Here is a 13739-nt window from a genome sequence, read left to right as displayed (position 1 = left end):
AGCTTTTGCCGATCTGAGAGTAGAGCTTGATGCCGACCTGAGAGCAGAGTTTGATTGGTTGGCTTTTACCGAGCTGTAGGCTGGGGCCGAACTCTTTGGTCGTGCCGAACTGAACTCTGATACTCTTTAGTCATGCCGAACTGATACTCTTTCTTGGGCTTTAGGCTGATGGGCTTTACTGCTGTTGGGCTTGTTTAGTACGTACTCCATCAATTCACAAATAGCATTTTTTGAACAAGTAGTTTCAGAACTGAAGTCTTTGCACATCGCACATAAAAATATGAAATCTGCGTGGACATTTGATTGTAGAATACGTGCGTTAAACTTAATAGTTATAGCAACACCAAATTCCTTTGTCTCAAATCAACATGAACCTATATCATTACCACTAGAGCCCCCCATTTCCAGAAGCCAAAATTCCACAAATATTCACCCCCCGTTGTTTCTTCTTCACCGCGCGCCACTGACTTATGAGTGCCCATTGCTCTTGACGTTCTGTGCTCGTTCAAGAACCACAGCACGCCGACTTCTGTGCAAGTTGCCCACCTCCAGCAGATCCGTCGGGTTGATTGATTTTGATGGTGGTCGGCTGCAATCAAGACAAGGATGTGAAAAACACAACATACTAAGGTTGACAACAACAGTACACAGACAAGACGAAATTTGCTGACCTCTGCTTTCGTGTCAGTATCGGAAAGCCTTTGCTTTATGTCCCTGGCTATTGAGAAGAAAACTTCTTCAACATTAAGGTTTGTTTTTGCACTCTGCAGCAAATGATATTTCTTTAGATGAGTCTGAAGTTTGTTCATCTCCTTATAGAAAATAGAGATGTACTTACGGTTTCGAAGAATTTGATGCCATACTCATCAGCAAGTGCTTGGCCCTTGGAGGTTGGAACAGCCTAAGTCATATACACAGCAGAAGGTAAATTACTAAGAAATATAAATATCATATCTACAGTCACAAGACAACAACCAGCCATTTTAGTAATGGAAGGATTATTTTAAGTGCAATTTCTAGAGTCAAATCTCTTTTCTACTAAACCAAAGTTGGCAGGCATCTCACAAGGTTTTGGGATGAGGTTATGTAACCAGAACATTATAAACCTGTAAGCCTTGAGTAACTACTAACTCAGTAAAATTGGAAAACAAATGCTCCAATCTAAAGATATGAGTGAATGTAAAGGAAAGGCAACCCTAAACCACACTTTTCTCTTTTTCCAAGTACTCCCAAGTCAGAATTAACTTGTCGTAATACAAAAAAATGAAGTTGCGTGAAGGGGAATTACCCTTTTGCTTTCATCCATGTCAGCTTTGTTTCCTACCAATATCTTGTTGACGTTGTCAGAAGCATGCTGTTCAATGTTTCTAATCCAGTTCCTAATATCTGTAAGACACAAGCGCTACTTTTAACAGTAATACAGAGATTAAGGAAAAAGGGAAAATTGAAAGAAAGAAACCTTACTGTTAAAAGACGATTCGTCTGTAACATCATAAACCAGTAGTATTCCCATGGCACCACGATAATAAGCTGGAGGTGCGGAAAAACAAAAACTGAATATCCGAGCATGATGATTATAAATATGTAAATACATAAGTATTGATAATCAGATGACTATATAACAGTGGATTGAGAAACCCCATACATGAGTACACGTCTTTTTTATCCTTACTACTATCCAAACCCGAACTCTCTTACATAATGAAAAGTAGACAGGATTAATTCCCCCTGGTTCAGGTTAAAGAGGAATGGAAGTAAACAGAAGTACAACTGGTAGCTCAACCTGTCTTCCATATCTTAATACCAAGAAATTTGAGAAAGTAGATTGTTGGCACATTTTAAAGAAAACACGAAATTGACCATTACATTTGTAAGGAGGCCAATCATTTTCACAACCTTCATAGTTTCTCGTAATATCACCTCAAAAACTATACCAGCACAAGCCCACAAGGTTATAAGGACAAATATCGATGAAATAAACTGTTCTTTGAGGAAAACAAAAAGAAGTGAGCTAGTTTGGGGTTAATAAAATCAAACTGCACCAGTTGTGATAGTGCGGAATCGCTCTTGTCCAGCTGTATCCCAAATTTGAAGCTTGATCCGCTTTCCATCAAGCTCAACAGTTCTTATCTTAAAATCAATTCTACAAAAAAATCAGCCACATTAGGTCAAGAGGACAATTCATTTATCCATAGTTATGTTACAAAATAAAAATCTTACCCAATGGTAGTGATGAAACTAGTTGTGAAGGAACCATCAGAGAATCGCAAAAGAAGACAACTCTTACCCACACCTGCAGTTCAGGAAACACATGGTAAGACGCAAGCTAGAATAATTTCAAGACACATTGTTTTTCCACTTCATCAGTATATTATAATATGCGTCATTGTTTTTCCACATTGTGTTTCAGAGCGAAAAACAATGGAAATTTGATTTAGTTCTGAGACGACTGAAGTCACAGGTTCCATTTATCAATTAAGGATAAGCCAAGAAGGTGGAGGAACTAAGGCACTGAAAGGCCCTAACTAACTGCTTATAAGAAAGCCCCATCGATCAAAATTGCACACTTGTTCCACCCAGTGGCATAGGTAGAATTCTTATGAAGCCGTGCCATACAAAGGCAATGCACCTACGTATGGAACATTGCATCATGTTTACCTTTAAGAAAGAACGTACTACTACCTATCTGCTCATGTGTATAGAGATTGGGAAAAAAAATAGTGAACGCAATTTCAAAGTTTTATCCAGTAATATATCTCAACATTAGTCAGAACAAAGCTGTCTGTAACACTCTCATTAAAGTAGTTAGGTGAGAATGCTAAAAAGAAACAATGTCCCCACAAGAGCACCTTCAATGAATTCCATCTAAACCAAATATGCTAGCACCAAATACAGTATGAAGGCCACCAGCATCAAAACACGGTGTTAAACTCAAAATAGCATGTACATATCTAACAACTATTCATATTAGAATGAAAAAAAATCTTTCAAGCTATTTCCCAACCTATTTTCCACATCAGTTAATACATATAGAGGCCAAAAAGTCAAATTCATTTTAAAGAACACCATCATCCACCTCCAGTCCAGATCCGCACTTTGAGTAGACGAATTTTCCAAAACAAACACTTGAATCGACGCGCTAAATACTCAAAGCATCGCAAAGCGCCAAACGAGGAATGTCAAAAAACAAACACAGGCTATAGAAATGAGACTCACCGCTGTCGCCGATGAGGAGAAGCTTGATGAGGTAATCATAATCCGCCCTCGCCCTCGCCGGTGGTGCGGCCATTGACTAATCGATTGCAAACCTCACGAATACCTTAAATCAGCTTCTGTGTGCTCAGTCTCGGGTCTCAAGTGCACAAATTATTCGCAGATCTGCATCAAATTAGATCATCACACACACGGAGAGAGAATTCGAACCGTAAGAGACAAGGAGGAAGAGGAATACTTGCAAATAAGTAAATTGTGTACAAATTGAAATCAATACGATAGGTCAATATCGTAGAGACAGGACAGATCGGCAACTTTCGTGATTATAATTCTAGAGAAAGAGAGAGAGAACCAGTTGGGAGACAGTAGTTGACAGGTTCGCCGTCCGATGGTTGCTAATATGCGCATCTTCTTTGGAGTGCACTCAGAGAGTAATCTAATAATATCTGGGCCAGATTATATTATAAATAAATACTTATTAAATATATGTATATTCTAAATTTACAACAACGGCTGCAATCGGCTGCCTCTGCGAGCGCACGGGTGTGATAATTCAAATATTCCTTGGTTATTACTTTTATTATTTTATAATTATTACTTTGATAAAAGGTTATAATGATCATTAAATGTAAATGCTCCTCTTTGTTTTTATTATTATTATTATCCAAAAACAATTTTCCGTCAACTCTAGTTATAATCATTTCAATATTTTAACCAAAAAATTTCATCTTGTCTGCACTTTACAACAAGATGAAAATTTGTCTAATAATCTGTTGGTACTCCATATATTTTACAAAAAAAATCAAGAGGAAAAAGGGAGAGACTAGAGAGCATCTAAACAAAATACTATGCTTAATTAAGTATCTATGATCTAGCTTACAGTACAACGGTCGGAAATGGTCATCATTTAATCAGTGAACATGTTTATTGATTAAATAATTATTCCAGCCAATAATTTCCCGTAACTGACTTAATTGAATATGTAACAGTTGATTCATTCCTCCTCAACAATGATCTGGCTGGGCTGGGTTGGTCATCGGTCAGATTTTGTTAGCGTGAACTACGCAAATGGTCTCTTAACTATGCGTTTTGCACGCAAATGATATCTAAACTTTAAAAATATTGTGGATATGACATAAAGTAATTGAAAAAATGAAGTGAATGATATCATTTTAGGTACTCAAACTATAAGAAAATATCATATTTAGTATTAGAGAGAAAAATAAAGAAAATATCAAATCCAATACCTAGATATGAAAGTCCAAAAATACCCTTCATGCTTTGGGGACATTTTTGGTGCAAAATTATGATGAATAGTGAAAAAGTATTAAAAATGTGATTACACATTAGTTCAGGGACTACCCACGATATTTTTAAAATTTAGGTATCATTTGCATGCAAAACGCATAGTTCAGAAACCATCTTTTTAGTCCACTCTTTTATTTAATTTGATAGTTGCAAATTTAGTGATGAGATACTGTTCGAATCTTGATATCTGTATACAAAATTGATAATGATTGCAAAAAAATTCGCTTTCTGAATATTTTTTATGTGCAAAATAGAGTAGTAATGTAGACTCTAGTACAGTATTATTGAACTGTAGTTATTACCAGATACACCATATTATGCATAAAAAGTAATAGAACTTAAATGCATTATAGCACAATTAGTTTGATAAATCTATGGCATCTCGAATATCAAACTCATAATGAAAATTGGATATGGCTAAATTTATCAGTACTATAAGGGTGTGATTGGTTCGGTTTTCTTTGGTTTTCATATCAGAAAATAGGAAGGCACCATTTTAATGGACGAAAGATGGCTATTGTGGTCTGTGGACATTTCATTCCAAAAAGTAGGGATATATTCACGTATGTGGCACCCCCTAATTATATTACTTTACGTGAGGACAAAAATATCCCTACTTTTTGGAATGAAATGTCCACAATAGCCATTCTTCGTCCTTGATGGATAGCAAAATGGTGCCTTCCTATTTTCTGATAGGCGCCACCTTCCCCACACTTCCCACCATATAAACACAAGCTCCATACCTTCCTTTCACCACAATTCCACCATAACACACAGGCTCGTTCTGCAATAGCTCCGATGGCGGGTAATGGAGAGCAAAAGGTCATATCCGAGGGAAGTCTATTGGGTATCATATGCTGGAAAGGCCGACAAGGTGATGGGCGACCGAACGCGACGTTCGTGGACCAAACGAAGCTCTGTTGGTCGCGCTGCATGATTTAGTCACGGGAGGGGGGAAATTGTGACAACGGATTCTACCAGTTAAAATCTCCATCAACACAACTCCAAAGGCGTACACATCGACTTTTGTTGTCTCTTTCAGTAGCTGAAGTGATGAAAAACTTAGAATGTTACTATCATTTTATCTGTGAGAAATTCAATCACGTAGATAGAATGCCTATTTGAATTTTTTAATGATCAATCAACAGCTCGAATTTGCAGCAAGTTCAAGAACTTAAAAACTCAAAATACAATACAGTATTCAACACTAATATCAAGCTAAACACTTGATCTAAAGCTTAGAATTTGCAGCAAGTGAAGTTGAACAATACTATACATAGATATAAGCATCAAAGAAACAGAAGAGGTAACTCATACCTGAATATTCAGGTGCAAGATAGCCGAAAGTTCCAGCCAAACGCGTTGATGGAGTACGTACTAAACAAGCCCAATAGCAGTGACGGCCCATCAGCCCAAAGCCCAAGGAAGAGTATCAGTTCGGCATTACCAAAGAGTTCGGCCCCAGCCGCATTACCAAAGAGTTCGGCCCCAGCCTACAGCTCGGTAAAAGCCGACCAATCAAGCTCTACTCTCAGATCGGCAAAAGCTGCTCGGTCATAGTTCAGAAGTTCGGTCTCAGTATTCGACCGAACTGGGAGATAGTGGACTCATGCAGAACCTCCACGACCTCCACTACACGATCTATTTAGTGGTGTCAACTCATGCAGGATCTCATGCAGGATAGCGGACCAAACAAAGAGATAGTGGACCCATGCAGGATCTCATGACCTCCACGACATCCACTACCTAGTTAGTGGTGATGCAAGCCACGACCTAGTTAGTGGTGATGCAAGCCACGATCTTAGTTCAATGTATAAATAGAACTTAGATCAGATAGAAAAGCTCTCTAGACACAAAATATCATATAGCAAGTCTGTATTTGTAAGCTGAAAACCAGATCAAGCAATACAATCTTGCCCTCCTTTCTTCCCGTGGACGTAGATTTACCTCAGTAAATCGAACCACGTAATTCCTTGTGTTGTGATCTATATTTTTCACCCGCATTTGTCACCATCAAAAATTCGCCCAACCATCACTGGCGCCGTCTGTGGGAAACAGAGAACCAAATTTGTGATAAAGCGAATTTTTGACCCTTTTTCCACCCCAAAAAAAAAAAAATGCATACCAGATCACGTAACACCCATAATACCGTTCATGATAACCATGAGGAAGCTAGTCCAGCCCGCAGGTCTGGAAAACAGCCTCGGGAGAAATCTACTTCCAGTTCTCACGGAGAAGGAACAAGCCGCTCAAAGACTCATCGCACCGAGTCTTCCCAGCAGCCCGATTTGAACGAGGCTGTCAAATTGTTTTTGGCCGAGAAGCAGGAAGAGTTCTTAATTTTCCTGCAAAAGAGCCAAAAGCCGGAGACAAAAACGGTGGATTCTCCCTCCTCATCCAGACATGAAAGTCACTACCGCAGTAGTGCTGTGTCTTCCAGGAAGAAGAATCCTCAACCCCGACATGTTCCTGTTCCTCCTCGGTACCGGAATCACAGGAGAACTCCATCTCCTCCATACCGAAGAGATGTCGGGTTCGCCATGTACGGAGCATTGAAGACTCCGTTCTCGGACGATATCACCCGAACTCCCTTGCCACAGAACTACCGAACTCCGTCGATGACTTATGACGGGTTAGTGGATCCTCATGATTTCCTGGGACGCTATCAGTATAACATGGCGAACCAGGGTCTCAATGAGGTCCATATGTGCAAGCTGTTTCCCGAGCTGCTTATCGGGAACGCAAGAAGGTGGTTCGATAGCCTCCCCCAAGGCAGCATTAGATCTTACCGAGATCTAATGGATGCTTTCCACAGGAGGTTCTTTCAGAAAGCGGAAGCCCGAATCACTTCGGCTCAGCTGCTTTCTATACGTCAAGGTCGCGACGAAAAGATCAGCGACTTTATGACGAGATTCCACCAGGAATGCCTACAAGTAGATGATCTCAATGATCTACTTGTCATTTCGGCATTCCAAAATGGAATCCTGCCCGGAGCTCTCTACAGAAAGCTCGTGGAATGCAGTCCGCAAACAGCTCAAGAGATGTGGGACATTGCGGACCAGTTCTCCCGTGCCGATGAGGCAGACCGTCGCAAACGGTCTTTAGACAGCTCATCCCGAGGAGACAGGAGGAAGCCCGATCATAGCGATCAGGGACATCCTCGCCGAACTCCTTTTGGCGATCAGGGACATCCTCGCCGAACTCCTTTTGAAAGGATTCAAAGGACTCCGGTGCAAGACCGATTGGGACCACGTCTCAATCCTGAGAAGCCGCCCGCTCAGTTCGTACCATTGAACAAGTCGAGAGCGGAAATTTTCGAACTGCATTCCGATATGTTCGAAAAACCAAAGCGGATGACGAAATCGGCCGCGCGTCGACCTTAGGATCAATATTGCTCCTTCCATCAAGACCACGGTCACGATACCGAGGAGTGCCGACATTTGGCTGCAGGTATTGATGCTCTTGTGAAAGCAGGGACATTAAAAAAATACCAAAGCAAGCAGCCGAAAAAGAACAAAAAGCAAAGAGGTGCAAACTGCGCTCCTCAGGATCTGAAAAAGCAACAGGACCCTGAAGACGATGACGAGCTGCAATATGATGGAGTAATCCTGACTATTGATGCTCTCCCTGCCGGGAAGATTAAATCGTCCCTGAAGTCAGAGCGCAGAGGCTTCAATCGAGAGGAGCCAACGCATAAAAGGCTGAAGCAGGACGAAGTGATTACATTTTCAGATGCAGATCCCGTCCCGGCCATCTCTCCTCATCAAGACGTTATTGTCATCCAAGCCGGAGTGGCAAACAAACTGATCCACAGAGTGTTTGTGGATACCGGAGCGTCAGTCAGCATTCTTTTTAAAGAATGTTTCGATAAACTAGAAGTGGATCCAGCTCGGCTCAGTCCGGCTCCACTTCCTCTGAAAAGTTTCGCCCAGGAGGACACCCGCCCTGAAGGTATTATCAGCCTTCCGATCACGGTGGGAAAAGCGCCTACAAGCTCCAGTACGATGATCGAGTTCTTTGTGGTAAAAGCTCGGTCCCCGTACAACATCATCTTGGGAAGAGACTGGCTCAACGCAGTTCGGGCCGTTTGCTCTACTTATCACCTCACCATCAAGATTCCCACTAAAGGTGGGATAGCGGTCATCCGAGGTGATCAAAAGAGAGCAAAAGAGTGTCTGCAGATTGCGCTTAAAAGTGCCGAGCAATCAGATCGGCATCATCAAGCATAGCAATCACAGCAGCCGGAGTCTGAGGCAAGCGAAATGACCGAAGTCACACCAGAGTCGAACTCAATGACCGTTCAGTTATACGAAGATGATCCATCCAGAACGGTCAAGATCGGTTTCGCGGGAACGCCTCTACTCCGAGAAAAGACCATCCAGCTCCTCAAGGAGTACAAAGATGTCTTTGCATGGTCTCCGTTGGACATGACCGGAGTACCCCCTGAGGTAATCACTCATCGGTTAAATATTGATCCTTCAGTCCGGCCTATAAAACAGAAGCAAAGACTCTTTGCGGCAGAAAGAAATCAAGTCATCCATGACGAAGTCCGCCAATTATTGAAAGCGGATGTATTATTCGAGGTGAAATATCCTTCTTGGGTGGCCAATCCTGTGATGATCAAGAAAAAAGAAGGAGGATGGCGGATGTGCATAGATTTTACCGATCTAAACAAGCACTGTCCTAAAGATTGCTATCCCCTTCCGAACATAGATAAAAAAGTAGAAGCTTTGATCGGCTTCGAAATTTTCTGTTTTCTTGATTTATACAAAGGCTACCACCAAGTTTTAATGGATGAGAATGATGCTTCAAAAACGGCTTTCATTACTGACTTCGGCATCTTTGCTTATAAAAAGATGCCATTCGGTTTAAAGAATGCCGGAGCCACGTATCAAAGGATGGTAGATAAGCTTTTTCGGCATTTGATAGGAAAAGAGGTTGAAGTGTATGTCGACGACATAGTCGTCAAAAGCAGAAGCACTTCGGAGTACGAAGACAACCTCAAATCCACCCTCGACGTGCTCAAAAAAGCCAACCTCAAACTCAATCCCCAAAAATGTACCTTTTTGGTAGATTCGGGAAAGTTTCTGGGTTGTTGGGTTTCAAAGGACGGACTCAAGGCAAATCCCTCAAAAGTTCAAGTTGTTCAGAACATGGCGATACCGAAGTCCATACATGATGTGCAAAGGCTAACTAGATGTCTAGCCGCACTGAATAGATTCCTTTCCCAAGCAGCCGAAAAGCAACTGCCGTTCTTCAAAGTGTTGAAAAAGGCACCAAAGTTTGAGTGGGGAGCCGAGCAGAAAAAGGCTTTTGACGAGCTCAAAAGTTATTTAGCCAAGCTTCCAATTCTCTCTGCTCCAACAGATGCCGAAGTGATATTCTTATACTTAGCGGCATCAGATCAAACCATTAGCGCGGTGCTTGTACGAGAAGAAGGCCTAAAGCAGCTTCCCATCTACTTTACAAGCCGAGCATTAAGAGGTCCAGAAACAAGGTATCAACCTCTGGAAAAAATTGCTCTGGCGTTAGTAAATGCAGCAAGGAGACTGCGGCCATACTTCTATGCTCACAAGGTATGCGTCTTAACCGATCTGCCACTTCGGCAAGTTTTGACCAAGCCAGAAGCATCAGGCAGAATCGCCAAATGGGCCATAGAGTTGGGAGAACACTCAATAGAATATCTACCTCGGAAAGCCATCAAGGGACAAGCCTTGGCAGATTTTCTTGCAGAGGCAAAGTTCGATCAAGCAATCCCTGTTATTGCCGAACAGGAAAATCCTGCCAATGACGAACTAACACAGCCCCAGGAATCCGAAGTAGAACCGCCGGACTGCTGGAGTGGATTCGTAGATGGAGCTTCGAATAAGACGGGAAGTGGAGCTGGTATTCTACTTATCGCTCCCGACGGACACGAGGTAACTTATTCACTTCGGTTCTTATTCCCAACTACTAATAACGAAGCCGAATACGAAGCCCTCCTTGCCGGACTTCAATTAGCGCAAAGTCTATTTGTCAAATCTCTCAAAATCCATTGTGATTCACAAGTCATAGTGAATCACATGCTGGGTACAAGTGAAGCCCGAGATGAGAGGATGAAAAAATACTTGGACAAAGCGCAAAACATTAGCCGAAGTTTCTCTTATTTTCGGATAATCCGCATTCCCAGAGCGGAAAACAGCCGAGCAGATACTTTAAGTAAGTTGGCCTCATATCCGAGCTCAAAGGTGGAGGAATTACTACACCGAAGCATTGATGAAGCTGAGGTACATTCAGTAACCAGCTCGCCGAACTGGATGACGCCGATCTTACAGTATCTAGATCAAGGACAACTGCCCGAGGATAAGAGAGAAGCTCGGAAAATCACATGCCGAGCACTTCGGTATGAACTTCATGAAGGAGTCCTATACAGAAAGTCCTACCTTCAACCGTTATTGCGATGTGTAGGACCAGAAGAGACGGACTACATCCTTAGAGAAGTCCATGAAGGATCTTGCGGTAGCCACATCGGAGCTAGAGCTTTAGCTAAAAAAGTTCTGAGATGGGGATATTATTGGCCAACTTTGGTACAAGAAGCAGTGCAGCTCGTCAAGACATGTACGAAGTGCCAAATCCATGCAAATATCCCAAGGATGCCGCAGACCGATCTATGTGCTATGCAAAGCCCTTGGCCTTTTATGCAATGGGGCATAGACATAGTAGGACCACTACCACAAGCTCCTCGGCAAATGAAATTCCTTATCGTTGCCGTGGATTACTTCACGAAGTGGGTGGAGGCTGAACCATTAGCTACGATAACGAGCTCGAAGGCATTGGATTTCGTCTGGAAGAACATAGTGTGCCGATTTGGCATACCCCACATCCTCATTTCGGATAATGGGACTCAGTTCACCGACAAGACATTCAAGAATTGGTGCCAAGAGCTGAATATTCAACAGCGGTTCACTTCGGTCTCCCACCCACAAGCAAACGGACAAACGGAGGTAACAAACCGTATCTTGGTGAAAGGGTTAAAAGCTCGGTTAGAACAAGCCAAAGGGCAATGGGTAGAAAATCTCCCTCAAGTCCTATGGTCCTACCGAACTACACCCAAAACCTCCAACGGTGAAACTCCGTACAGTCTGGTGTACGGCACTGAAGCCGTGATTCCGGTTGAGATCGGCGTACCCAGTCCCCGAACTCTAAATTTCTCCTCAGAAATGAATGATGACGGACTAAGAGCCGAACTAGATCTGGCCGAAGAAAGAAGAGAATTGGCCTGCATAAAAGCAGCCAAGTACAAGGAGCAAGTAGCCCGGTATTATAACCAAAGGGTGAAAAAGCTGCAATTTCAAGTGGGAGATCTCGTCTTGAGAAACAATGAAGTAAGCCGAGCAGAAAAGCTGGGCAAACTCGAACCCACATGGGAAGGTCCATATCGGGTGTCAGAAGTCCTCGGCAAAGGGTCTTACAAATTGACTCACATGTCAGGAGAACAAGTACCCCGAACATGGTACATTTCCAACCTCAAGAAGTTCCATTTGTAAGAGACAGTCCGGTCAGTCAGTCTTGTGTCTAGTTCGGTCCTAGGGGTATGTGCTTTCTTTGTTTTTTACTTGTTTTTCATGTTTGTCTATGTGCGTTTTGTTTGTCTATGTGCGTTTTGTTCGTCTATGTGCGTTTTGTCTATATGCGTGTCGTCTCTTACAAATGTTACTGAGGTATCTTGTTCTTCGAAGGCTGATCCCCTTTTTAGAACATATATAAGCCAACGATTGTGAGTCCAAGCTTCTAAGGAGGATACAAGACCACAATTCAGCTTAAGAAACAAGCAGTCCGTCTGAAACGAACTGCAACAAAGGGAAAGTCCGATCCACGCGATAAAACTCGCCGAATTAGGACAAGGGAAAGTCCGATCCACGCGATAAAACTCGCCGAATTAGGACAAGGGAAAGTCCGATCCCCAAATTAGGACAAGGGAAAGTCCGATCCGAGCGATAAAACTCGCCAAATTAGGACACAAGCTTAGTCCGGTCAAAGAAATTTACTTCATAAGACCAAAGACGAGTCCGGTCAAAGAAGTTTACTTCATAAGACCAAAGACGAGTCCGGTCAAAGAAGTTTATTTCATAAGACCGAGGACCAAGTCCGGTCAAAGAAGTTTACTTCATAAGACCAAAGACGAGTCCGGTCAAAGAAGCTTACTTCATAAGACCGAGGACGAGTCCGGTCAAAGAAGTTTACTTCATAAGACCGAGGACGAGCACGATGAAATTTTTTCGCTGAGCTGTAAATACGCAGTGATAGAAGCGAAATGAAGATTTCATTTATTAAAACTTGTTCGGCATACAACTCCGCTGCCCTACGAGAAGGCGTTACGCCATTACAAAGGACTATTCTACTGTCCCTGGTTGCTAAAGTTGAGCCATCTATTCACAAAATCCTCGTGAAGCCGAGTTCGGGCGTTCTCGGCAGCTGAAGAATAAGCAGGTCGACGAGATGCTCTAATCGACCTACCGCCTCTTCCCTGAGCCCGGGAAGCTCTAGCACCTCGGCGGCGAAGAGTCTCTTCACGAAGCATTTGTTGATCTTGCTCACTCATAATCACAGCTCCTCTACGAACTTCAGTCCGTTCTCGTCTTGACGTTTCCGGCTGTTCCTGAGTTCGTTGCTGACTTGGAGTAGGGTTTTGAGCAAGTGAATCAGGGGTTTGAGCTGGAGTGTGACCATCTGTTGGCGGGAAATGCCTAAGGAATCTCTCGATTGAGGGACGCCGGGAAAGAATGATGTCGTACCGAGAAGCCCAGCGCCGCAATGATTTCACGACTTGTTGGCAAGCCGAGCTCTCCAGCGCATTGTTCCTCCGGAGTACATGATATTCCTCCCACAGTTCGTCAACTCGTTCCTGAACTTCAGAGATGGTCATTCCCCCGCGCCTGCAGATGAAATCCTCATACGCAGTCCTCTCAGCGACGGCAGTGTTCAGCTCGGCCTCCAGATCTTTCTTTTCGGACTCTAAGTCCTTATTGTCGGCCTCCAGCTTCATTAAACAAGCCAAGAGTTCGTCATTCTTCATCTGGTCAGCTATGGCTTTTTTCTCAGCTTCGTCTAAAGCGGAAGAGTACAGCCGCTTCCAGTGAAGTACCTCCAGCTCCTTAAGAGTTAAGAATACAAAGCAGCTATGTCAGTTCGGCATTTCAGTTTACTGAGCAGGTAGTAAACCACAACAGGAGTAAAAG

General features: G+C 42.8%; 1 protein-coding gene across 1 annotated transcript; it reads right to left on the bottom strand.

Moving 5' to 3' along the window:
- Positions 1-273: 273 nt before the first annotated feature.
- Positions 274-3663, bottom strand: LOC121745239 (ras-related protein RABE1c). The gene is made up of 9 exons (XM_042139058.1): positions 3452-3663; positions 3217-3378; positions 2221-2293; positions 2043-2143; positions 1465-1530; positions 1289-1386; positions 839-901; positions 672-764; positions 274-589 (listed from the first exon to the last, which is right to left on the bottom strand). The coding sequence occupies exons 2-9, from the start codon at positions 3287-3289 to the stop codon at positions 506-508; spliced, it is 651 nt and encodes a 216-aa protein (XP_041994992.1). The 5' UTR covers positions 3290-3378; positions 3452-3663; the 3' UTR covers positions 274-505.
- Positions 3664-13739: the final 10076 nt, after the last annotated feature.

This window comes from Salvia splendens, chromosome 8 (assembly GCF_004379255.2).
Source record: "Salvia splendens isolate huo1 chromosome 8, SspV2, whole genome shotgun sequence".
Lineage (NCBI taxonomy): Eukaryota > Viridiplantae > Streptophyta > Magnoliopsida > Lamiales > Lamiaceae > Salvia > Salvia splendens.
Note: the sequence above shows the minus strand (reverse complement) of the source record. Positions and strands in the feature narration are given on the sequence as shown.

Excerpts from the sequence above, each read along its gene's own strand:
- LOC121745239 (XM_042139058.1), bottom strand. The coding sequence starts at position 3,289 with ATGGCCGCACCACCGGCGAGGGCGAGGGCGGATTATGATTACCTCATC. Across the intron at positions 902-1,288 it reads ACATGGATGAAAGCAAAAGG|GCTGTTCCAACCTCCAAGGG; the intron begins GTAATTCCCCTT and ends TATATGACTTAG. Across the intron at positions 590-671 it reads ATACTGACACGAAAGCAGAG|CCGACCACCATCAAAATCAA; the intron begins GTCAGCAAATTT and ends TCTTGATTGCAG.